The 25,619-nt window shown below is 39.0% G+C and overlaps 1 protein-coding gene across 1 annotated transcript; it reads right to left on the reverse strand.

Annotated features, from left to right (window-relative positions):
- Positions 1 to 6,005: 6,005 nt before the first annotated feature.
- LOC104271899 (rho guanine nucleotide exchange factor 10-like) lies at positions 6,006 to 22,041 on the reverse strand. Its single transcript, XM_009866724.1, has 5 exons — positions 22,017 to 22,041; positions 21,152 to 21,294; positions 15,497 to 15,671; positions 8,440 to 8,562; positions 6,006 to 6,520 (listed from the first exon to the last, which is right to left on the reverse strand). The coding sequence occupies exons 1-5, from the start codon at positions 22,039 to 22,041 to the stop codon at positions 6,006 to 6,008; spliced, it is 981 nt and encodes a 326-aa protein (XP_009865026.1).
- Positions 22,042 to 25,619: the final 3,578 nt, after the last annotated feature.

Genomic DNA, 25,619 nt, shown 5'->3' on the forward strand with positions numbered 1-25,619 from the left:
GCTCTTCCAATGTTGCTATTTTGATTCTTTGTTCTAGGAGGCGAAAAGTGCTTCTGGCAGTTTGGTAGCCTTTAAGGAAAATGCTATGATCAAGTAAGCACAAGTGTGAGGCAGCAGCAAATTAACTAATTGTGAAAAATGTTGAGGCAGATTTCTTGAATTTCTTGAAGCTACATTTGTGATGAAATGGGATGTAGATTGCACACACAGCTCTAAACTACCTATATCAGAAAGTTGAAGGAGGTAAACCAGGATTTAGAGCTGTGGCACAGTACAAGCAGCTGACGAAGCATCACAGACTCACAATGAGACTCCTTGTACAGCCACTAGAACTGTATGGTAGGCGTCCAGTCTGTGCCAGTAGATATTTCTGTCTCTTGACCATAAAAAGACTGGTCCTCAGTTCTATACTACTAGGCAACCATCCCATATGAATTAGGCCACATGGATGCACGTTAGGCTACATCAGTATCAACCATACTGGTGGCTGATGAAGTGCTTAACATGAGCTGGCAATGAGTGCTCATAGCCTCCCCCAAAACCAACTGTGTCATGGGTTGCATCAAAAGAAGTGTCACCAGCAGGCTGAGAGGTGATTCTGCCCCTCTGCCCAGGTACGACCTCACCTGGAGTGCTGCATCCAGCTCTGGAACCCTCAACACAGGAAGGATGCGGACCTGTTGGCGCGGGTCCAGAGGAGGGACACAAAGATCACCAGAGGGCTGGAGCACCTCTGCTAGGAGGACAGGCTGAGGGAGTTGGGGTTGTTCAGCCTGGAGAAGAGAAGACTCCATGGAGACGTTATAGAGGCCTTCCAGTACCTGAAGGGGGCTACAGGAAAGCTGGGGAGGGAGTGTTCACAAGGGTGTATAGTGACAGGACAAGAGGCAATGGTTTTAAACCAGAGCAGGGTAGATTTAGGTTATACATTAGGAAGAAGTTCTTTACTATGAGGGTGGTGAGACACTGGAACAAGTTGCCTGGAGAAGTTGTGGATGCCTCATCCCTGGAAGTGTTTAAGGCCAGCCTGGAAGAGGCTTTGGGGAACCTGGTCTAGTGGGAGGTGTCCCTGCCTATGGCAAGGGGGTTGGAACTAGACGATCTTTAAGGTGCCTTCCAACCCAGACCTTTCTATGACCCTATGACATCAGAGGCAGAGAGCCTATTCTGCAAGTGGCACCATGTGGTTAATCATTCCCCGAAATATCCCAGATAAGTGGCTGCCTGACAGGAGCAGCCCAGGCCAGGCTGAATGCCCGAGAGCCAACTACAATGATCACAGGACAGCGCTTAAGTTGTTGCCCTAGTCCTGCCCAGTTTAGTAGCACGGGCAGTTTCAACAATGACGCCTACAGGATGCCTGTGAGGAGGAGGAAGCAGTTTAAAGGGCTTACCAGGGCCTTAGGAAGCAGCAATAGCCTTAATCTGTGTGCTTTTACAGATTCATCATGTGGCTTCAAGTCAGGCCAGCACTTCTTAGCTCAGTTTCTTCCTAGCTACAGATGATATTAATCTGCCTTCTTAACAGGACTATTATTATGTGAAGTATTATTCCTATGAAGATATGTAAAGCAATCTAAAAATACTGTATCAACTTCATGGTATCACTCATTGCGATACAAATTAACTCTTGCAGAACCCTCCATTATGGTTGCACCTTTCAGAGCACAGATTTTTCTCACTCCCAGAATGCATTTTACAAAAACTAATTTCTCTCTATGAGGCCAGAAAATGAAATAGGACAGAAGAGAGAACACTGAAGTTTAAGCAAGCACTGAACCACAGGTCAGGAAACCTTTCCCAATAGCCAGACCTCTCTCAAGGGGGAACTAAGCAGTTTTTAGACTTTGACCTCCCACCCATAAATAATGAGTTGTAAGTTCCCATCAGGACAGAATGTGTCTGCAAGGTGTGCAAATGTACGCACTCGTACAATCTGATGGGTTTTAGAACCATATATCAAAGAGATGTGGAGCAAAAAGGCAGGCTTTACTAACAACCAAACGGTTCTCAATTATTCTTCCTGTTTATAATAGTGCAGGTACACACAAAAAGGCCATTGCTGAGTCTGATAAATACAAGTCTCAGTATTTAAACGCAATCATGGGATTCGGTATATATCCTGTAGGTCAGGTTAATTAGGATAAATTGCTACTTAGCAACTGAAAATTAATTTTATCTGCTAGTGCTTCTGCAATACTCATTGTGAATATCGGTGCTTCTCGGTTTTATGCAGCACGCACGCTGCCTGAGTGCAGATGGGTACTCCATGCAGACAGCATAGCAGAAATTCTACTGCTTAGACACTATTTGAGTCCACTGATACAACGGTCAAACTTACAAGAGACTGGATAGTTTTCAACAATTGCACTTGCTGGTTTTGAAACTTTAGAAACTTAAAAATATACATTGTTGTTGTCCTAATAACATATCTTTTTTTCCCTTTCATGAGTCCAGTAATATGTAATTATTCATTAATGCATGCCACAAATTCTAGCCTTCTAGTTCAAATGACAACATGATAAATGCACTTCCAAGTTAATTTTTAACACATTCTTTATTAAATATTTTTCTCAGCTTATACTTCGAACATAAATAAATGGCTCATGTTATAAAAGACACTACATGTTAGAAAAACATATATAGAATATATAGTAGTGGTTACACTTGCTCACCCTCTTTTCCTAGTGTTTTTCGTAACTTCTATTAATCTAGAAAAGCAGTATCGGAAAAGCAAAATCCAACGTAGCTAGCAGCACAGTCTACAAAACAATAAAGAATATTTGCCAGCTGTAAGAGAAACTTTGGTTCCTGCCTATTCTCATAGTAAGATAATACCAGTTAGCTGCATATCAGAAAACAAACATTGCACCTTGTGCTCAGTTAGTTACTAAAAACCTAGTTCCTGACAACGCATATTTTTAAAGACAGACATATAGCTTGTCTTTTGCTTTGCAGTTGAGTAAGATAAATAGATATGTATTTTCGAAACAATATACTGTAAATGAGAGACCCAGTTCTGTTCTTACTGAAGTCACTGGCAGAACTCCAGTGTACTTTCCGAAGAGCAGATTGGTACGTTTCCACTGTTTCATCAATAAACCTGAAGAGAATTACATTTCAGCTCAAAGACGGGATGATTTTCACTTTAAAACTCACATGCATTACTGCTAGCAGATCCCGTAATAATGCCACACGTGGATTTCCAGTGGAATGTGTGGTGGACTTTGCTTACTGCTCCTAGTGATAAAGCTTCACGAGAGAGTGGGTACGATCCTCCAGTCCCAAAGGCATGGACATGGAATCCCGTGCTCAAGGAGCACACACAATAAAACCTGTGGTCTTTTTACTGCAGCGTAGCAAAGGGATACTAGATTATATATATGCTTTGTACACAGAAGAATCTTTTAACTTGTTTTTCAATATACATACATTAAACTGTACAATGTAGTACTTCCACACAGTGGGCAAAGAGCAGCTCCCAGGGCCATAGCTATGGAAGAGCACAGAAAATGCAACTGGCCTTAATCCCTCAAGCTGGACAAGCCTATGCCAGGCAGTAGGGCAGGGAGAAGAGGAAGAGTTTGGGAAAATGTTGCCAGTTGCCTGGCATAGAGGCACTCTGCTTTTTTCTCTATTTATTTATACTTTTTTTTTGCAACAGGACTCATGCCAACACTAAGCCCATGCCAACGCTGACAACACCCAACAAAAATTGCTAGATTACGCATCGAAAGAATAAAAGCACAGAACAGCAATGAAGACCCTAAGCCTACAGTCCTACCTGTAATATATCCTTCGTGACTCATTGAAGTCTGTGCTATTATGGTTCAAGAATTCTGTTCCAATCAGGATGTAGGATGAAGGCAAAACCTCTGAAAAGAAATCAGGGTGCATATCTTGACTCTTGAAATGCCTGTTTTGGTGCCACCTAGCAGGCAAAGATCGACTGCACTAGCCTTCTCTCTGTCCCATGTACTCGGTGGCAGGTGGCTGGGAAGACCTGACGTTCGTCCAGTCCTCTGTCAAACCTGGCAAGTAAGTCCAGCCCACCTACTGGTTCTGGGGTCACCTGGACAGAAATTTGCTTTTTAGAGACTGAAAATTTAAGGGATACACAAATTGGTTGCAAAATAAAGGAAATAAATTTCAGCAACATTTAAAAAAAATCCCTATTGATGGTTAAAAAAGCCAAAGCAAAACCCCTGTATTGAACAAAACAATTCAGTCTCTAGTACTGTTTATTTTGAAACGTCATGTGCTGGGAAACACCGTGGTTATGGTCCACGTTGATTTAACTAGGTGGACTGAAACAAAACAGGTGGAATGAAGGAGTTTGCATGAGAAGTAGCAGAAGTAATTTCAGGGCAAACCACCCCTCCTTACTGCAGTAATAATGGTGCCAAAGTAGCCAAAAGTTTTACTTGATTCTAGTCAATGCATACATCTGACAATGTTCTGCTTTGGATATATTAAATTTGCATTTTAGTGAACTGATGGACAGTATTAGAGTTCTTAACATATTCAACCGAAACTTAATCATCCCCATTTCCCTGTATCTTTTCACAGTCTATTGACGAGGGAAAAGGATGTTCCCAGCGACTCCATTCAACATGTTATCTCTATTGAACGTATTTTGACTGAAGGATGTGTCTCATCACCATTTTTGGCAACATCTCTCTGAGCTGAAGGCTTTGCCTTATATTTTGCATATGCAGAGGCTAGCCTGAAAGAAGCAACTTCAGTAGGAATCCAAAATTCAAAGTTTCCTTCGGAAATACATCCATTCATTAAGAACTGATGACTAGGTCTCTATTTAGAATTTAGCCCTCTAACGTTACCAAAGCAACTGCTTGCCGGCCTGAGTGAATGAAGATGTGTAGGCTATTTTCACGATATCTGTTTACATGACCATACTTTGCTGAAACTCTGGGTGAAAAGAGGTAACTGCCACTCAGATGTGACCATATCACTGCTGGTGGTGTTGCACTGGGACATTATTTGATGGGCGTTTGCCTGAGGACATAGCACAAATCAACTGATGCAGGGCCTGTACCAACAGTGATTACCTTTCACTTTCTGTAGATACTCCAATATTAACATATTTCTCCCTGATTAATGATTTCATTAATAATTTCATTATTAATTTACTGCATATGCTTAAAAACAGCACAGTCCCTGTCTAGCTTTGATACTCAGTGCTGGGGGAGGATGCATTAGCAGCGCTACAATGCACAGCTGGTCCTGTATCTGTATTTTCTACTTGCTTGAAGCCACAGCATCCTTAAAACTTTATCTATATAAAGAAGGCGAATCACAAACACATTGCACCTACCGAGAAAATTAATGCGCTTATTGTACTGCAACATTTTTAATAATACTGAACATTAGAAATATTATTTATTTTCTTTTAAAATCTATTTTTATATTGAAATAAACAAAAATCAATTAACTGCTTTTGTCTAGACTAAACTCTGGCTTGTGGAGTGACGTTACAAACTATTATAGTCAATACCAAATTAATATTAGCCTGCATTAGATTATTTATCATTTAAAAATATTTGCTAATTTGTTAAAATCTGCAGTCCATGGAATATGTCACTTTGGAAAAAGAAACAACAGCTGATTTACAGAAGCAAAAACCAACATGAGACAAGGCATATGCTCCTTGCCCTCCCCAAGTGCTATAGAGCGTAATTATCATATTTATAAATGCAAATACAAATAAAGTAGAGATTCTAAAACCATTTAAAAGTGTCTAATAGATCCTTTTTGTTCCAAGTGTCAATGACAACATCAACGGCTAAACGATCTCCAATACCCAAGTGCTGCAGAATGTTCTAAGCAAGTGAAGACTGTCTCGCAACCCTTAATCCTGTGATCAAGGCCTAATGAAATTGCTCCCAGGTGTATAAAGTCTCCCCGTTTGGGTCCCAAGCTGGCATTTGCTGTAAAAGGCTACCAGGCTTTCTTTAATAGCAGAAAGTATCTCGGATTTAGTTCAGTTAGACATTTAGTAGTGGGATTTGCCACACCATCACTGAAGACACGAGTTCATCTTGTCGCTGCTGCTTGGTCTTCTTGTTCACTCTTCTGTGTCCTTGGCCACCAGAAATGACTAATACTGAACTTGCTTTCATTTTTTTGGATCTCTGTCTTTTGCTTTTAAATGAGATGTTCTGATCCTTCAAAAGCTCGTAAATGTTACTGTCCTCTGGCCTTTGTTCTAGGGAACTCGATCCGTGAGACAAAGTGAGGGATCCAGAAGATGATGACAAGTCACTTTTTTGTGCAATGGATCCTACTGAACCCCCCAGCCAAACTGCAGTATCATGAGTGTTACTAAGGGAAGAGCTTGGTCTTTCACTGTGCACAATGTTCTTTTGGTCGTCGTCTTTATGTTCCGAGCCAGGAGGGAAGCTGTTCCTCAATTTGTTTCTGTACTTCTTGTTTATAGACGTAGCTGTTACAAGGAACTTGACTGGGCCGTTGTGTGCATGATACGACACCATTCCTCTTCCTGGACCCAAAAGAAAAAGACAATTAAAGGACATTATTTTACCACAGTGTATCACCATAATCAGTCCATGAAATTTGCTTAGAAAAGCATAGCTCTTAAACCCCTATTACCTGCATCCAGTCTGTCTGCACACAATTTACAGAAAAAGTGTACAAAAAAATAATTTTACCACAAGTGTTTTAATATTGTACTAATAAATCAGCAGAAACCTTATGAATTTTAGTTGTCTTACAACAGCAGAAGTACAGAAAGGCTGCTAACTTTTTTGTTGGCATCAACACAAACGTAACACGGTTTTCTCCAGTAATGCACAAAATACATGATTTTCAAGTAATCCTATTGTACCCCTGTACCTCTCTGGAATAGCCTAAAAGCATCTATTTCATTGTAATAGACACCTCCACACCACCACAGCAGGAACTAAAACTCATCCTTCTGAACAGCTGTCTAGCTACTGTGGCAGGTTCATATGGAAATGACTGAACAATTCTTATTTTTTTTTCTTTTTCAAAAAGCTGGTGGATCATGGAAGAGTTACACTGTGAAAATCATTAGAATGTATGAAAACCAAATCGGATATTGTCCAACTCAGAAGCTGAAACAGTATTAAGTGGCTTTTACAGCAAAAGAGAACAAAAGTAGGATTCTACACATTCAGCCACAATATGGAAAAAAAGCTAGGTCAACAAGGGGAAAAACTTTTATCTGTACAAACCACTCTATCCAACCCTAACTCCCCAGCACATTCAAGGTTATTGTAAAACATATTCTGCTTTCACAGAAAGTGCAATGACATAAAGGTGAACTATCACTATTGGAAGCACAACTGGAAAAAGATTTTTCAGTTCAAATTCCAAAAAGTATCAAAACCAATAGAAATAGATTTTGAAATGTAATCATAGAATCCTATGATTAGAATCTATGTAATCATAGAATCATAGAATCCATTGATAGATCTGTGAAATCTGACAAATCTTGACTCAAAACAAATGCAAGAATTACAGATAACAAGACCCACAGTAATCAAAACAGAAAATGGAGGAATAAAATTAGAGATTTTTCGATTCTGAAACTATGTATTTTCTTGTGTTGCATTTATTTTCACCTAACCCTAGGTTCCATATTTTATTAAGAAGCAATTATCCTGTGTCATACTGGATTATTGCCGCGTATTTTGCTGAACACAGAGGATTTAGTTTTCATTTTGAAAAGTTACATAAGCTTTTTTTTTTCCCCCTGAAGGAAGTTGCAAACAGCTTGCCTCATAAAATCTGCCATCACAGAAGCTCCAGCAGAATTCTGAGCCCAAAACATCACATGGCAAAGTCCCTATTAAACACATTTTTAAAATCTTGTTTCTGCTAGGAGCTTAAACATTTGCAAAGTGACAGAGCAGCATTCATGCATTTGTATTTCAGATGGAGTAACATGGAAGTATCTCAACAAATATATCTCTCCAAAATGCAAAAATCTTGGTTGTTGTCAAAAAAATGAAGCGTATACTCTCTTATGTTCCAAGCCTCCCGTTTGGAGTGAAAGGGCACAAAACCAATTTACTGAATTGGTCAGACAACATACTAAATTTTTAGTATCTGTGTCTCTAAACCTAACACATCTGTTTTTCCCAAATTTGGAACAAGGATTGTGTGCATTCTCTTCTCATCCTCATATATTTGTACTCTGACAGGATCGATACCTATCCTACTCTTATGCCCTAAAGAAGAATAGTTTTCCTGTCCCAAACAGCTGAGACAAAACTAGACAAGTCTCTGGCTATACTGTAAAGCTCAGAAAGAACAACAAATATAATTTCATCGCAAACCTCTGATAGATACCTAAACAATACACATAATTTGGCAGGTTCACTTAAATTCCGACAGAAGAGAAATGAAATTTTTAGTTTGAGAGGTTTCACTCACCAGTTACTTTGGGAATCCCCTGCAGGCGCGGCACTGGTAATGCTACTATTATACCCAGGTTTGTTCCAACCAGCAACAAACCGTGGCACACCAGGAGGCTGGTCACAGAAACCCGCTGCTGCCCTGCGAAGGTTGGGAAATTCTCTATTACTTGAGAACAACGACCTTTGCCAAGACCAAAGTGACTTTGGGCAAACACAATCACCTGTACCATCCCATTCATCAAAGCACTCCGTGAGAAGGCACATGTTTTGCTGGATTGTGGTATTAAACTTTACATATGTGACAATTTAAATACTATTAAACTTATAAAACGTTCTGTCCTAAGTCTCTAAGCCACAGTATCTAAAAGTAGACATAGATTATATTTACAAACATGATTTATGAATAGAATCATAGAATCATGGAATCCTACAATGTCATGCTTCTAAGGGACCTCAAAAGATCATCTAGTCCAGCCCCCCTGCCAGAGCAGGATCCCCTGGGTCAGGTCACACAGGAATTCATCCCGGTGGGTTTTGAAAGTCTCCAGAGAAGGAGACTCCACACCTTTCTGGGCAGCCTGTGCCAGTGCTCTGTCACCCTCACAGTAAAGAAATTTTTCCTCACGTTGAGGTGGAACTTCCTATGTTCTAACTTAGACCCATTATTCCTTGTTCTATTACTATGTATATTCTCAGTACTAGAACTGAATGGCGTTTCACAACACTCAGCAACACACTGCCATAACACACTATACTCAAGACTCAAATCTATTTAAGATTACTTTTTTCTCCCAGTTTTTCTTCTGTGAAACCACACCAGCAGTGCTGTGCTCCGCTGTTTTGAGTTTGGGTGCCCCCTGCCCAAGAATGGTACTGGCATAATGGAGCAAGTCAAGTGGAAGGTGACCACGACGATCAGGAGACTGGAGCACATTAGTGTACCAAGGCTAAAAGAGGTGCTGCCTGCACCTATCCCACGGGAGGGTGCACAGAAGACAACTCTATTCAGATGTGCACAGTGGTAGGATATGACACGACTTGGAACATAGGAAATTGGGGCTGCAGGTGGGGAAAAAGCTGCTTCATCATAAGGTGGTCAAACATGGCAATGGGTTGCTCAGGGAGGTTGTGAAATCTCCATCCTACCCAAAGATATTAAGTTCAGCTGCATAAGTTCCTTAAACAACCATGTCTCATCAGGCCTGCTGAAGGATGGACAAAATGACCTCCAGAGTAATTTCCAATCACAATTATTCTATGATTTTCTACAACATATTACTTATGGCATTGCTGTTTTTCTAATTAAAAAAAAGCATTTTTGCTTACAATGCTTACTAAATACGTTTGATTCAGTGTAGACGGATTTTTCAAAATGGCCTTGCCAGTTTTCAGAAATGGAGACTATGGCCTGTCCAAACTTTTGCCATGGCCCAAGTTTAGGTGGAAGAGATTTTAAACTCTGCTAGAGTCCTCAAAATTCAAAACTTATATGTTCCTGGATTTGTGATTAACTTTACATGCAAGACAGCAGTCATTCCCATTTTCATCATAGCTCTCAAGTTGTTAAATCACTTCATCAGTAAGTAGGGAAATTTGGATTCCACATCTGATAGAACTTGGATGAACCCGCCTGTTCCACACTTTGGAAAAGGACCTTAATTACAGTGTATCACAAATGAATGCATTTTTCCATCTCGTCCCTTGAAGCTGAGCCAATTTACATCCGAAAATATATGAATCACAGACCCAGTGGGAAAGCAGGGAATGAGCAGCTTGACTGTAGCCCAACGCACTCAACTGGAAAGCGGGAGGTGGATTCGCAGCTCAAGTTGTTCCTCACGAACTTTACAAACCCAAAGTATTAACCCAGCGATGGTGTGTTGTTAAAGGTACATGTGGAGCCAGATCTGGAATCCCAGATCTCTACGCAAAACGACATTCTGAAATACGCTAAAGGCACAATGATTAGGACACTCTTGGTCGGTGTAACAAGCCCGAGCAAGCTGAAGAGGCTCCAATTACTCTCATGCAGACCTCAGAGACACTCGTGCTGTTTTCCGCAAACCACAGGTGTTTCTGTCAGTAGGACTGCATCATCCCTCTTCAGCTAGATAAGCATGGATGGTCTATGCCTATAGACAAAGCCTTTTGAAGTCTAGAGATTGCTTTTTTGATGGAGTTTGGGTTTTTTTTGGCTGGGTTGTTTCTGGGGGGGGATTTGCCTTTTCTTTTTTTTTCTGTGGGGTTTGGGTTTTTTTAGATATTAATGGGATTAATTTAGTTTCCAAAACAAAGCACACAAAGGCGCCCCTTCAGTACAAAAGAAGTTCGAAAGGTGATGCCCAAACACTTCTGTGTATTGGAGCTTTCAAAAATTAGCACCTGAATTCTGTGCTTTAGAGCTCACTCAAGTTCTGTTTGACATGTGAGTCCTCTCTCACGACTGGTGCCACAGCAAGTGCAAGGTAACTGCAGGTTAGCTTAACCTCACTCCATTTCACTTGGAGCTTCTTTTACAAACTACGAACAGAAATACTTAAGCACTATTTTTAAACTTACAAAATTGGCAGAAACTCCAATTGTACTTTTGCCTCTCGAACCCCTTGCAGAAGCAAGATGCTCATACATTTTTAAAGAATAGATCTTTAATGCTTTTTAAATGTTTAAAATGTAAAGTAATATGCATGATTTTATAACTCCAACCCTGCAATTTTTACTAGGAAGAACTAGTGATATGCAGTACTATTCCCATAGTTGAAAACAGCAAATTATCAGCCTCCAACTTACAATCCTAAACACTGAGCACAAGTTTAAGCATGAATCATCTATAGTGAGGTCAAAAAGTAAACCACTTGCTTTGAAATCTTGGAAATGCAAGAATCATCTGCATCTGAAAATATACTTTGAAATAGTGCAACAACTAAAAAATTATATATAGATTAAAACAACCTATGAAAATACTAATTCAAAACATTAACCAATTATCTGCTAGCCAAGGTTTGAAATCACACTTTTTTTTGTTATTTTGTGACTTATTGTGATGCATTTCACATTCAGCAAGAAAACATAAAACCGATTCTCCAGAACATGTTATGCAGTAAGAACAGAAATGAACAAGAAGAGAAAATGATAAATGCCAAAATCAGTCACTCTTATTTTTAAATGACAACTTTTAGATCACTTCTCAGTACAGACCAAACTGTTAAAACCTGTAAGATAATCTGACCAAGCTCTTGAGTTTATGAAGAGCTGAAGCCAACAATTAGCTTCTACGTGGACAAATGGTTTTATTGCTTACATTCTGCTCTATGATCACCTTTCTCAGGTCTCAGCTACAACAACCACCAAACCTTGGTAAATCCTCACGTGTTCCCTCCCACACAGATCTTCTGATGTCAACTCTAGGTAGGTGCAATGACATGCTGGTCCGCAACCTCTTACATGACCCTGCTGCTCTTCCTATATAAAACCAAGCCCACTGTACAGATCTGTTGGACTGGCCTGAAGTTTTCCCCAATCTTTTTATCATTTCCCAGCAGTAAAACCATAAACCAATTGCGTTTTATGGTCTGGCACCTGGTAGAGCAGAGACAAAAAGAGAGCTGTCAGCCTCAAAATATAGTTTGTTTTCCACAGAAAGGAAATTATACATTTTTTTTTTCCTTTTCTCATCTGTTTCCAGGAAACATACGTGCCATTAGAGGATATATGGCTGTAAACAGAATACAGAAACTTAAGCAGAAATCACCTCTGTTTAAAAAGGAGCTTTGTCCATATGAGCAATGAAATTACATGTATCAAAGTCACAATAATCTCTTTAAAAGGACAAACTTTTAGAGCTGAAAGGAAAACCATGTTTAAGGATGTTCTTGAATAATGAAATATTGAAAGTGGCTACGAAAACCAAGTGGACTGTCTATTCACGCATGGTATGATTTTTCTTTTTCATGTGAGCTGTGCTAAATGCTGGTGAAAAGCTATCTTTGTTGAGATTTCAACTGTAGTTTACAAACGTTAAGCACAAACTTGCCCTACAATGAAGAACAACACACTAGTGAAGTGTGTGTATTTGTCTTCAAATGTTAATAGATTTTTTTTTTTCTGCTGCTCAGCATGCCCTCTGTTCAGCTAACAGAGCTGTGCTTGGGCCACTTAAAGGCAATCCAGCTGTACTGTGGTTTACTAGATAACAAAATGATTATCTGGACCTCTAACACTGATAATGCTCTTCCTCTCGACCATCCTCTCCTTTCTCATATGGCATTTGTGCTTTTCAGGCATTTTTTTACAGAACACAAGGCTGTTATACATTTTCAGGAAGTATTTCTGTTGAAGTAAAGGTACTGCAGACAACTGTGGACTAAATATCTATCCCACGGTTGTCTCCGTGGTTTAATTTCCCGTCCTACATTCCTACACACAAACTTCCTGTAACTCCAGAAAGAAGAGCCCTCCCAGCTCTGTTCCTCATAAGTAGACTGCCACGGATAAAAAAAAGTTACATCCAGCAGATAAAAGATTCTGCCAGATGCAATTTGCTTTTTCACATTAATGAAACTATGCTGAATCGTAATGACAATCACTTCCTGTGCCATTTCCCTTACACTTCATTTCTCTAGGATTCTGTTCTGCCTGCTGTGCTGCAGGGTTGTCTTCCTCAAAGCAAAGGAGGCACATCCTTTAAAACAAGGAGAGCAGGCAGTGATGTTTGAAGCTGTCTTGTCCTGAGAACAAAATTGGGAAAAGCTAATGCCATGAGAACTGGTTACTAAGATTATGAGAACCTCCCACTCCTCTATCCTAATTAGTTACTACAGCTATCCCTTAAATACAGCACAATAACTCACGGTAACTGTGACAGTGACAGTAATTCTTTTTTACTTCTACTGTATGACAACATAATAATTTCATTAACTTCACTTAGTCATGTTCCCCTCAGTTACATTTCTTTAAACGAAAACACAGATGACATCTCCAGGAAGCCTATAGAGCCAATATTGCCTCTTGTTGTTCCTACTAAAATCTTGGCAAAACAAGTAAAGGTTCTTTCGAAGCATGTCGAGATCTTGCCTTTTTAATCCCTTTTCTTAAGACTCTTGGCAAGATTTTTATATCCACTTCTTCTCTCTCATTTCAACATCAGTCAAATTTTTACTTATCTGTTATTTCTGCATATTAAGGAACTCCTGCTGGATTTCAGACAGCTAACAGAGCTGTTTCCTTCAAAACTAAAAGTCCTAAAATCCTCAGTAGAGGCAAATACATATTTTGTAAAATATGCAGCTACTTCATTCCTTTTCTGTCTCACTTTGTTTTGGGTTTGGTTGTTTTTTGATCTCAGTATATGCTACACAGCACTTGGTTTATTCTTTGGCTGCTTTTAGTTCCAAAAGTTCCTTATTGCTGCTTTATTATGTAAACCTCCTACTCCTCTGTCTTTTAGCCTTTGTTGTTGCAGCATTATTGGGATCATATAAACAGGCCCAAGAGCTGCTGCTAAATAATTGAAATTCATTTCATTTTTAGAATGGATTCTCCCTTGGAACATTTGCTGTAATAATGTTCTAGTCCTGAAATAGATTTCCATTTCCATTCACTTGCTTTTTGTGAAGACACTGGGGAAAAAAAAGGAAGTAACATGGGTAAGAATGACACCAAAGAGATATAATTAGCTAAAACTCTTTTATAAAAAAAAAAAAAAAAGGTACATTACATCAACAGTCTTATTACCATGGCAATGAATACTAGAGCTAAATTTTTGAAGGTTTTTATATGCAGAAAGTATGTACAGGGGAGGCCCTACTTTCCCCTTTTTTCCTGCTTCTGTTTATACAGCAGAACATATTAAAAGTTAATCTGCTTTTTACAACTGATCTTGATTTCTTTGCATAACTGTGATGAATTCAATCAAGTGACCTATTTAAAGGCAGGCAATTTGCTGCTGTTCAGTGTTGGATTGCCCAACACTACAACGTAAAAAAAACCCTTGTCTAGAACATGATATTGAGCAAATACAATTTAAATAGAGCTTCATTGCAAAGCTATAATGTCATCTCAAAGAAAATATGGTAAGATGACAGTGACTGAAGAACTGAAACATTTTTGAAGCAACATATTTACCTAGCTCTTGTAAGAATATGAATATAATCTCAGCGTGAAGCGATTCATGCTAGACATGAAGTAATAAAGCTGGAGCACACATTGCCCATAAAAACTGTAGAAGCTCGGACTGTTGCAATCTATAACCAGGGAGAGACAGAAGGAGAGGTTGTGCCCTCCCAGACACCTTGTGCTCAGCCACGCCAGCATCGCTTCCTTCTGCCCATCCCTTCTCCCAGCTCGGTCCCTTCTCCCAGCGCCGCTGCAGCTCCTGCCCAAGGCGCTTTGCTGTTGCCGGAGTCCCAGCACTCACTTGCAAAGTTGATAAAGGCTGGTGCAACGCTCTGCGACAGTGATGATTTGCAAATGATTGAACAGCTTCTGTCTTAAAACACTTGAAACCTGTTCAACTTTATCATAACAACCACCTTTATCCTAACAACCATCTTTACTCGTAAGACTTTTTGATTCAACACATTAAAGCTCCAGCAGAAAAATACTGAATATGCTCCAAAATGGCAGCAAGCGAGCGATTCAGCTGAGGCCACTGGGACTACTGGTGGAACTAAAAGTAAGCAAGTGTTTTTCTGAGATGGATCCTAGGCAAATTGTACTTTGAAGCTAAGTTGCAGAGGCAAATGTTAAACTCTGCAAAGGAAACATGTTTTCATGGCATTCTCCTAGTGCTTTACAGTCACACACACAAAATTATGACTAAACAGAAGAATCCATCTGCTTATCCATCTAATTATATTTATAGCTTCTAAGGAGGAGAGCTGCTACTCAACCAGCTCACTGCACACATTGTTCTGGGCAGGCGACAGACTGCGATTTACTAAAGCAAACAGTCACGAGGCAGTTATCAGACTCAAAGCCTGAGATGGACCTTCTGATTCTGGCCTAATCCACAAGACTGGAGAATTATAGTGGTAAAGACAGAACAAAAATGTTATCATACAACGAGGTTCAGCTACCTGGCAACATATTGTGAACAGGTGTGGCAACGTTAACATCCTGGAGGTGCTTCAGTGTCTCAGTGTGGAACAGGCGAAGCGTGGATCCAGATGTGAAGGCAATCCAGACCCCCACTCCAGCAACAGCCATGTGAGAGATGACCATCCCTTCCTCTTGATGGGCTTCAAAATGGTTCTGTAAGAAAATCCAGGGAGACACAACTGAAATATGCCATTTAACCTCCCTTAACCAGCTGTTCGGTGCAGCCACTGTATCTTTGGCCTTCATGTCAAGGACAAATCTGGCTTCCTCTGCTTTGCTCGGGATATGTTCTGACTGCTGCATATGATGTGTCCATTTTCCTGCAATTTTTCTTTTTGAAAATACATCATGATTAGTGAGGAAGGATTCTCAGCTCTTGAGTCAAAGTTCTACCTAATGACAGAGTAACTTGACAATAACTTAGATACTGTATTTATTAAAAATATTGTACAGTAGAGACTGACAAGCCCAGACTTAAAAGGATTTTGTTGTTCTTTATAGATACTCCTTTGAGCAAGCTATCACAGATGAGGTTCCTGGAAGTGGGCAGGTTTTTTCTAGTATGTTACCTTTATCTACAGCAGAACTTTTCTTTAAATAATAAAAATATTTTTCTTCTGTTAGGTAATCTTTTCAGAACAAGAGTAACAGAATCAAGGAGACAGACATACTGTCAGAATACTTCTTCTGAAGGTGATACAAGACTTGGAGAACAGACCTTTCTCCTCAATCTAGCGCCTTCACTGTTACACTCCTGCATGGCCCCAGAAAGGCCAAAATCTCTCTACACAACTGTGTTAATGTGCCAGATAAAGCTGTAGTAAAATTCCTTAATCATTAACAAGAAGTAGAGATTATTTTTTTCCTAGCTTTTTCTTGCAGGTAAACTGCCTCTGAAGTCAGACACAGACTTTTATTGTTGTGCCAGCTATTATCAAATGCAGAGGGGTATTCTGATAAACATAAATCTTCCTTGGCTAAATAAACGACAAATTGTTCCTTGGATACGAATCTCTCTCTGAGGGATTTGAAATTAAATACCTGCTTTAACATTGTACTACATAGTATATACTCTTAATTATATTTGCAGTTAAAATGCTAAAGTACTCCCTTCTTCCTTGTAAAAGTACGCTTAAATATTCCATGCATTACAATTAAGTTACGCTTTTGGCCATTTTGAAATAAAATCTAAATTACCTCTTAGTCCAAGACAGTTATGTTTGGAATATATTAGGGTTATAGATACATTGTTCAAACTCTCCATCTCAATTCAACAAACAGGCTAAGCTCAGAGATAAAGAATAGAAATGTAAGGTTTCATGAAGTGTAATTTTTGATACTATACTTAGTAGGCACTTAATTTTCTTTTTATAGTTTATTACTCTATAAATTAGTTCTTCCCACTGAGAAATTTGATGTTTAAAAATAAGAGGAATGATTTTTTTCTTCTTCTTTTCATTTGATAACACTACTCTTCAAATGTTCAAATTTTTTAGTAAATGAACAGAGAAGTTTCTCTTCAGCTATTAGGCAGTGGCTCAGTTGTGCTTACCTTGCAGAATGCAAGGTAGGCACCTCTGGCAGGCACATTTACATTCGCTGTTTTCCTGAAGCAACCCCCACTCATTCTTTACCAAATGATATGCACAATTTGAAAACCACATCACAGTTCAACAGAAGAATTCACCCTTGAACAACATCTTTCAAAGCTAGAAACAGCTCTTAAGATTAAATTTCCTGATATTCTAATCATGTATGTTTCATTGCGAAAAGGATTTTAAAGCAGTAACTTCTATTTACAGACTCATATACCCCTACATCGATGACCAACTAATTTATGAAAATTACTCAGGAACAGATCCAAGGCTGCTGAAGTGAACCTGACCGGCAACTTGCGCTGTTTGAAATGAGAAGAAAAATGAAACAGATCGTAAGAAATGAATTTTCTCTGAAGTGGTCTAACCACAGCTGACAGTTCTGTTGGTGCCACTGTAAACAACTTGCACATGCATTTTTGTCACATTCCATTTTTACCAGCCAGCTCGTTATACTCCCACTTAGTCTGTCCTGCCGTTTGTACAGCTGTCTGCTGAAACACAGAGACACAGCTAAAGTGAAACCGTAATACTTCCAGTGCACAAGAAGCATGTAAAAAGAACTATTCTTCTCATTCAGAGAGTCTTCTAACACAAAGCAGGAACGTACTCTAAACGTGTAAGTTTTTGTTTAGAGGACAGCTTTGACATGTGTTTCAGTTAACCGTTTATCTGAAAAACAATAGCTGGCCTTTTTCTTCAATTGTTTCTTTTTCTTCTGGTAACATGAAGTACAGATACAAAGCGACAAATACATCTTACTCCATTTGTTATCCAAAAACCTGAACTTCATTTTACTTCTTCTCTCTTTTGCTTTTCATACCTGCATTCCTCTTTATTCAGAGCCCAGCTTTTTTCCCCTCGGGCTCTCTCAAACTCTACAGCAACCAGAGAGCTGCAGAAGAGTTCTGGCTGCCGCAGCCCTCCTGCCCAGCCCCACGCAGCTCGGTGTGGTTCCAGCAGCGCGGGGCAGATCTGGCGTCTTTCAACAACCAAACAGCTGTGCCAAGAACTGCACCACAGTTCCTCAAGCTTCACTAGAGATGCATAATGGGTATCATTGTCCATAAGGTAAAACAAATGACTTTTACTACTTTAAAGAAGTTACAGTGCTTGGGTGACACACAGCCATGTACAGGGATTTTCATTTGTTTTGTTTATTCAGTTGACAGTTAGCAAGTTTTAAAAACTCAACAAAATAAACCAGGATGGAATGCCCTTGGGTTGGTGGCTTTATTCTGTTAAATACTCTGGTATGATTTGGTTGTTTTTAATCAAACACGCTGTCTTTGCAGAACATAAAGGTCCTCAGGCAGAGACCACTACAGGATCAACACCTATATCAAACAGCAACACAACTGTCAGATCTAGGATCAAGACTAAGGGCAGATTTCTTCTAAAAAAAACACAATATGTAATTAATACTTAGAAGCAATTGACACGTTTCTCACATATCCCTTGCCAAGGAGCTTGAGGCACTGTGCCAGTTTGGGGCACTGTGCCAATAAAAGATGTTTCCTGAAACGTTCTATTACAGTAATATACCATTCAAACAAGTGAGTTGGGAGTTTTATCCATATCAGAGGTGAAAAAAATGCAGGGAAAGTCAAAAACATCCAACTCCAAAATATACAATGCCAAACCTGCTCACTTACTAGTAGTTATATAAAAGAAAAAGAAAGGGGAAAAAAAAAGACAAAAGCAAGGAGGCATGGAATGAGATTGTTTTCAATGACAGTGTACTTTGTTAACAGAACAAAGATGAATATTATGCAAAAAATCTCAAGTCAAATCATTACTACTATATCTCACTGAGAGAGGGCACAGAGGGAGGACAAACATTTCCTCGTTGTTGTTTCCCTTTATAGAGCAAAGCCTCGGCTCAGTAAGGCAGACATAGCTCGGATGTATTCAGCTGCCGATAGCATTAAAATATTCCCAGCAGACAGAGTCTAAATTGCCTCATATATAATACTGAAACAATATTGCCAATTAACATGGTAAGCCCATCACAGCAGATCACTTTTGGAAATACAAAGCCAGGAAGTTATCAAAACACATCAGGTAACTGAGCAGGTAGCAATTTGCAGAAACATTCATGAGCTGTTTAGTCTGCTGAGATGACAAAAACAAGATGAATACTTGCATATGTCTTTGGACCAGTAAAGAGGCAACAGAAAATTATCATTTGTTCACAATTCTATGAGGGAGATGACATGGCAACTGTATGGATACTTGTATGGAATAACAAAGATGACCCTCAGCCAGTCACAAAAAACCCATCACCTTCTTGAATAAAATTATCTGAGTTAAGAAAACATTATCTGACCCACACAGACCATTTCCAGTTACATGATTTCTTATATGTTGTTTGCTGCAGCATTTGTTGCCTGCTTATTAATTGTAGCTATAAAAGTCAGTGGATCTAAAATAATCTGAGCTCTGAACATAGAGGATGGGTTAGTTTACAGAGCACTCTGGAGAAAAAAAGAAATCTATGAGGTTTTCCTTGGAAAACTCATAGGAACAGCTGAAAAAATTGAACTCCCATGCCTGAGAGATATTGATAGAATATTTGTTATTTTCTCTCTCTGAGCTCCTGTTTCCAATACTGCAATTCATCATGCTACACTGCATTTTGATAGAGCAAGCTTTACACGCTCTTTAATCCTCAAACCTTGTCTAGCTCTGGTTTTGTTCTCCTGTGCCAAAAGAGCACAACGCAGTCCAAACTGCAGCCACACTGCCTGATCTAGGAAGAGATTCGTGATAGAATTAGGTCAGAATTGCCAGACTTATTTACAGAGATCTAGCTGTACATAACCAACCTCAGACAGGAACCACCTGGCTGTGATCTCTTACTGTTGCTATGTATTTCTTGGTGAGAATCAAAGAGATTCATCAGCAAAGCCTGTAGGACAGTAGCCAAGTGTCCCAGGGGCTACCCTGCCCCTCCCAACAACGGAGGTAACAAAAGTTCATTTCCAGCACTTATCTAAATCGTTTTTCCAAAATCTTCCCCTCATCATACCAAACTATCAACAAAACAAGCCTTAAAGAAAAAACAAGGTAGGAAAATATATGATCCGAGCATTTATTTGGATGAAACAAATCACCCAGAAAGCACAGATAAAGACAGAGGAAATTAGGATGTTAGTTATTTCCCTGTGAACCCATGACAATGACTCACAGAATCAATTGTACCAAACAGACGATTGTTGGGAGAAAACAGGATCATCAATGAAACAAAAAAGCAGCAACAAAGCACACAAAGGAGAAGGCTGTGAGCTCATCCACTCCTCTTTGAAAAAACTTCATGGCTGTAAACATGATGCAACTCAGGGTAACTGTAATGTAGGTTGAAACAGAGGCTTAACTCCCAACTTTCAAAAATTCTAAACTTTATGCCACTAAGACATTCTTTCAGTGCAAGTTGCATTTTTCACAGAAATGAGGGCTTAAAGCTTTCTGGAAAACGTAGTCACAAATATGAGTTTGAATCCTTACGGTTCCTCTCTCTCCTTCCAGAGAAGCTGACTTTTGTATGATTATAAACTGGACAATGCCCTTACACAAAGAAAATTTTTGTAGGCCATTGAGCAGTAGAACTCTGAAGAACTAGATTATGAAATCAAAGAAATATTTTACAAAATCATCACAAGGTACAAGTAATATCTAACTATGTAGAGGCAGACTCTTAATTAAACCCTCTGTAATTAACAGGTAATTGCTGCAGGCACCCACCTCTTTGTGCCTTTACTCAGATCTCACTTCTAAGTGATCTTGCCTCAAACACTCTATATGTTCCAAGCATCTTATGAAAATCTGGGGGAAAAGGGAAGAAAACACAGGCCTATAACGTGACAGCAGCAGAAAACGTCACAGCAGAATTTCAAATTGTGGGGAGTGGAATTTAACAGCACTGAAGCCATATTTCATCAAAACCTTCCCGAAGCTTCTTAAACAGATTTTGACGTTTAAAATTTCACCACTTACACACTACTGCATAGTTATGTGAGCAAAGCTTTAAAAGTTTACCTCTATGGAATGTGTCACAGTGCTGATTATAAAAATCTGTCCACCACATGCAGCCCAAATGGTCTTCTCCATCACAAGCAGACTTCTGACAGGCAGAACCCCCAGTTTAACTGTCTTCTGAGGTTCTGTGTTCCATGTACCATCTTCAATAAAAAAGAATAAGAAAGGTTATGCACAACAAAATGGTAATCTTTGTTTTAAAACAGTTCTGAAAAGAACTCTCTCTCAAAACTACTGCTCAAATCTCTACAAGTTGTCACTTCAAGCTACACTGTGATTTACGTATATTTAATTTTAGCTTTCACGGTAAGTTTGTAAGGGTAATACAATATAAAGGGGAAAAAAAACCCCACTAAACATTCCTATATCTGTTAACAAATTTTATCTGGATTAATCAATAAACAAGGAATCCCACATGGCTTTTCTGATACAACTAGTTCCTTTCCAGAGGAAATACCATCAGAAAGCTATGGCTGATACAATTTTCTCCAATTCAGAAGGAGCTCACAACTGAGTTCGTTCAAGAACAATCAACCTCCAACTAGGACAGAAACATCTTTCACATGAGAAGTAGTAAGCATGATTTTTACTGTAGGTTCTAGTAAGCTGAGATGACTCTCTAAAAGCATGTTGATGGAATGGACTTCCTGTTACAAGATGCTTCATTTAAAAAGGAAATAAATTTATAAAGCGAATAAAAATTAATTTTGCACCACTTCTTAATTTTTCCTATTTTTCCTCTGAACTATAATCCACAGGTTTTCTGTGGATTGCATTTAGCAGATCCAAATTACACTGTGCATGTGTATGTGGTGCAATCAATTATTCAGAGACTTTCTAATAAAAACTGCATGCTGCCACTTACTGCTCTGGTCATTCTCACTTGCCATCTCTTTGAAACAAGGATTCTCTCTGAATTTAAGAGCTAGCAACATGGGCTTCTCGAGATAGCTGTAGCCGTGCCTTTCACACGTACAATTTGACACACTAAATATGTCCAAAATAATTTTAATATTTTTATATTGGCTTATTTCTGTGTAAGTGCTCATTGAACATGAAGTCTCAAAGATTGCATTTCTATCCGTTATGCCTTAGTGATAATAATATTTCTTAAAGGATGGTTTTACACTGAGATAAAGTACATCAAAAAGGACCCATTGCCTCACTTTAAAGCATTCTTCCTGTATAAGCTGCAGAAAAGTTGTCTACCGATTTCAACTCAGTAACAACTTAAAATTTGATTGCCGAGATCAAGGTAGACACATCTTTATGCAAGTACTTTTTTCTCTTTTTCTCCTGTTAGCAAGTGCACCTTTTATTATTTGCTTAGGTAAAGGAGTACAAAATTTCCTGCTTCACAATAACAGCAGCAACAACAATAACGAGAAGCCTCAGCTCCGGAGAACTTCTCATTGCTGAAGTATTTCTCATGCCATCTGCATGAGAAATCTGCATCAGCCTTTGCTGAGTCATTCTCAAGATGTGACTCTCTTCCGAAAGCATTTTTGTAAAAATGACATTTAATTTCAGGCTGTCAAAATAATTTTCATTATTTTAGTTTGCAAGCAAGAGATGTGTCTCCAGTTATTATCCTGCAAACTCTCCCAGCAGTGTCAAAGTCACTCCATGTTCTTCATGACTCATATGTACCATTAGTAATTAAAAAAAACCCATCAAAATCTCATGGAGAAGTCTTCATTCACTATTAACCACATTATCCTCAAATTAAATTCTTAAGTGGAGGCTGCCCATACAACTGTACAGTTTAACCACTGCAGGCAGTTCAGTGCAAAACCTTCAGAGAGTGCCTGCCCATATCCTGATTTTCATTGTGTAAGTTATACCAACTGCACAAGTTGTAACAGCATCCGGCACGCAGCACCCTCGTGTTTCACTTTCAGGGATAAAGCCAAAATAATTCTAGTATATTTCTTCTGAAGGATAAAGACAGTGAAGTTGAGTAAAGAGCACATATGCTGAGAAAGAAGCTATCATCTTTTCTTCTGTAGTTATGTTATACTGAACGACACATTAATGTGCAGATAAAACTATTCACCAAACTCAACAGCTATTTCTCTTAAATACATTCCAGCTGTACATTAATCTAACCATAAAGCATAGCTGATACTGAACTGACAGGTGAATAGGTATCTTAACTGTGGATTCATATTTAAACTTTGCTTAAAATTCATTTCAAGCATCTAAGGTTGGTTCTGGTTTGCATTTTTTCCATCTGTATCTTTATGTCCTCAACTTCCACGTAACTCCTCAGATGGCTCAGCATTAAGTCATGTTATTAATTTTGATCAAGTCTTATTTAACATTACTAATATGTATAACGAGTGAAAAGGAAAATTAGCACTAGTGTCAGGTGCGTGTCAAACGCAAAATAAAAATTCTAAAACAACCACAAGGTAAGAAAGTGAGTTCAATATTACCAATGTTAGGAATACTACCAGTGTTATGAATATCTGATTCAACAAATATGCACAATAAAACTCGGTTCTCACAAACTTAATCCAGTTAGCTTTAACTGTTCAGTGGGACTGCACATATGAAAAAGGTGAGATGGAGAGCTGGTGTCTTTCATGTCACCATGACTTCACGCAAAGAAACTGCATTTCCACTTGACGTATTGGCCCAGGAAAAACCCAAAGCTATTGCTCTATCCAGATACCCTAGCCATGCGATAAGGCTATTCTGTAGTACTTTTTTATTTCTTTCTGCAAACATTGCAGTCTTCCAGATTAGACGGCATCTGAGACAGATGAGGGGGAAAAAAGGGCAGGGGAAGACTCTCTAGTCTGGTAATTAGGGCAGTATTTAAACGATGGGCGAGCTGTGTTCTGGTCCCTGCCTCAGTGAATGCTTAATTAATTCCACAAACTGGAACAGCAATAGGAGAAGAAATTAAGCACTGTGCATCTCCCTCCTCTTTTTTTTTTTGTGGCAGACAGAGTAATCTCTTGAGAGTTGCAAGCACCAGGTAAAATCCTCTCAAGGAAGGCAAGGGATTAAGCCTGGTAATCCAACATACTTCTGTGAATGCTTTTACCGCAGGCTGCTGTCTAAAAGCAAGTTCACAACTTCATTTTGCTGACGAAGAATTTTATCACCCATCACTAAAATTACTTAGCAAGTCCTTGCCTAGTTCCTGAGTTGCTTTAAGACTATCAAAATCACACTTTAAAGAAAACATTGTATGCTCTCTGCCTCTCTCTCCAGATCTCAACAGACCTTGGTCGATACCTGCCTGCATAGACTTCATGTTTGACACAGCCACTTCATGTTATCTGTCTGATTCAAAGTTCATTGCTTCAAACCCAAGTGGAAAGATTATCTCTACTTGTGTAAACACCTGCAGATTCAAGACATACTTGTCTAAGCACACCCAACAACTGGCACCAAGCACGTATTCAGAAGGTATGGAACCTGTTTGTTTGCTGTTATAAGTCCTTCGTTAGTTATGGATAAAGAAAAAAGGCAAGAAATAGCTGAGATAAAACGTTTGCCAACAAAATCTCAAGGCATACAATAGGATGAAGCCAGTGCAAGGGGTCCAGCAAACTATCTTCTGAAAAGCAAGAACTAAGCAGAAGAAAAATAAGCAGCAGAGATGCACAGAACACAGTTCATCAACAGAGATACACATAATGCAGTTCCTGGAGACCTCGCTAGAGAATATCTACCTACAGGAGTGCCCACAGAAGTGTGGCTTGCCTTTAAAATCCTGTTGAATCAGTCTCTTGTTCTCTAAATAAGGATTGTTTTAGTTAGAAAGATTTTATGGTCATCATTGTCTCTAGAAGGCTGAAAAAGTCACAGACAGAAAAAGTATTCTACTTCTATCAATATGAGGTAAACATACCGATAGCAAATGAGGTGCAAAATGAGGAGATAATCCTCTAACCAGGGGCTTGTCTGTATGCAGAAAGATCAGTTATCTGCACTGTGAGTAAATACAAGATAAAAGTCTGACACCTGCAGAAACAGGAAAGGAACAGTGGGAGAAGAGATAGGGGTTCTCCCTCTGCTTTGTGAGAAAATCCATACAAGTATTAAAAACACATAAGGATTACTCTATTTGCAAGTTTTAGTTGATTTGGATCTTAAAGTGACCACATCAAAGCATGTATAGACTCACTATTGACACACCAAACACCTAGTGCGCCAGACATGACAGTCTCTGGCAGTGTCTGTAACTGTGGTCAGGGCCAAATATAAAACCAAATCTAGGGACTTCTAGAAATAAGATGTCATAACTTCTGATATTTGCATATCAAATGAATATTTGAAACATGAAAACACATTTTTTAAGTGCTACTGTGCCTATGCACCAATGGATCTATGTTACGCCACTATTCAAAATACCTTCTGTAAGTTCTCTCTCTCCAACAGTTACGTGTCATAGTTTTATATCCCGATGTTGAACAGTGTCTTGCAATGGAATTGCACATTTAACACTGTC

Source organism: Apaloderma vittatum, unplaced genomic scaffold (genome assembly GCF_000703405.1).
Source record: "Apaloderma vittatum isolate BGI_N311 unplaced genomic scaffold, ASM70340v1 scaffold20283, whole genome shotgun sequence".
NCBI lineage: Eukaryota > Metazoa > Chordata > Aves > Trogoniformes > Trogonidae > Apaloderma > Apaloderma vittatum.

Bases quoted from the DNA above. Each gene is read 5' to 3' on its own strand.
- LOC104271899 (XM_009866724.1), bottom strand. From the start codon at position 22,041: ATGGCAAGTGAGAATGACCAGAGCA. The intron at 21,295-22,016 runs GTAAGTGGCAGC...TTTTTATTGAAG, and splicing joins AAGTGAGAATGACCAGAGCA to ATGGTACATGGAACACAGAA. The intron at 8,563-15,496 runs GTAGCTGAACCT...CAACCTTCGCAG, and splicing joins TGTTCACAATATGTTGCCAG to GGCAGCAGCGGGTTTCTGTG.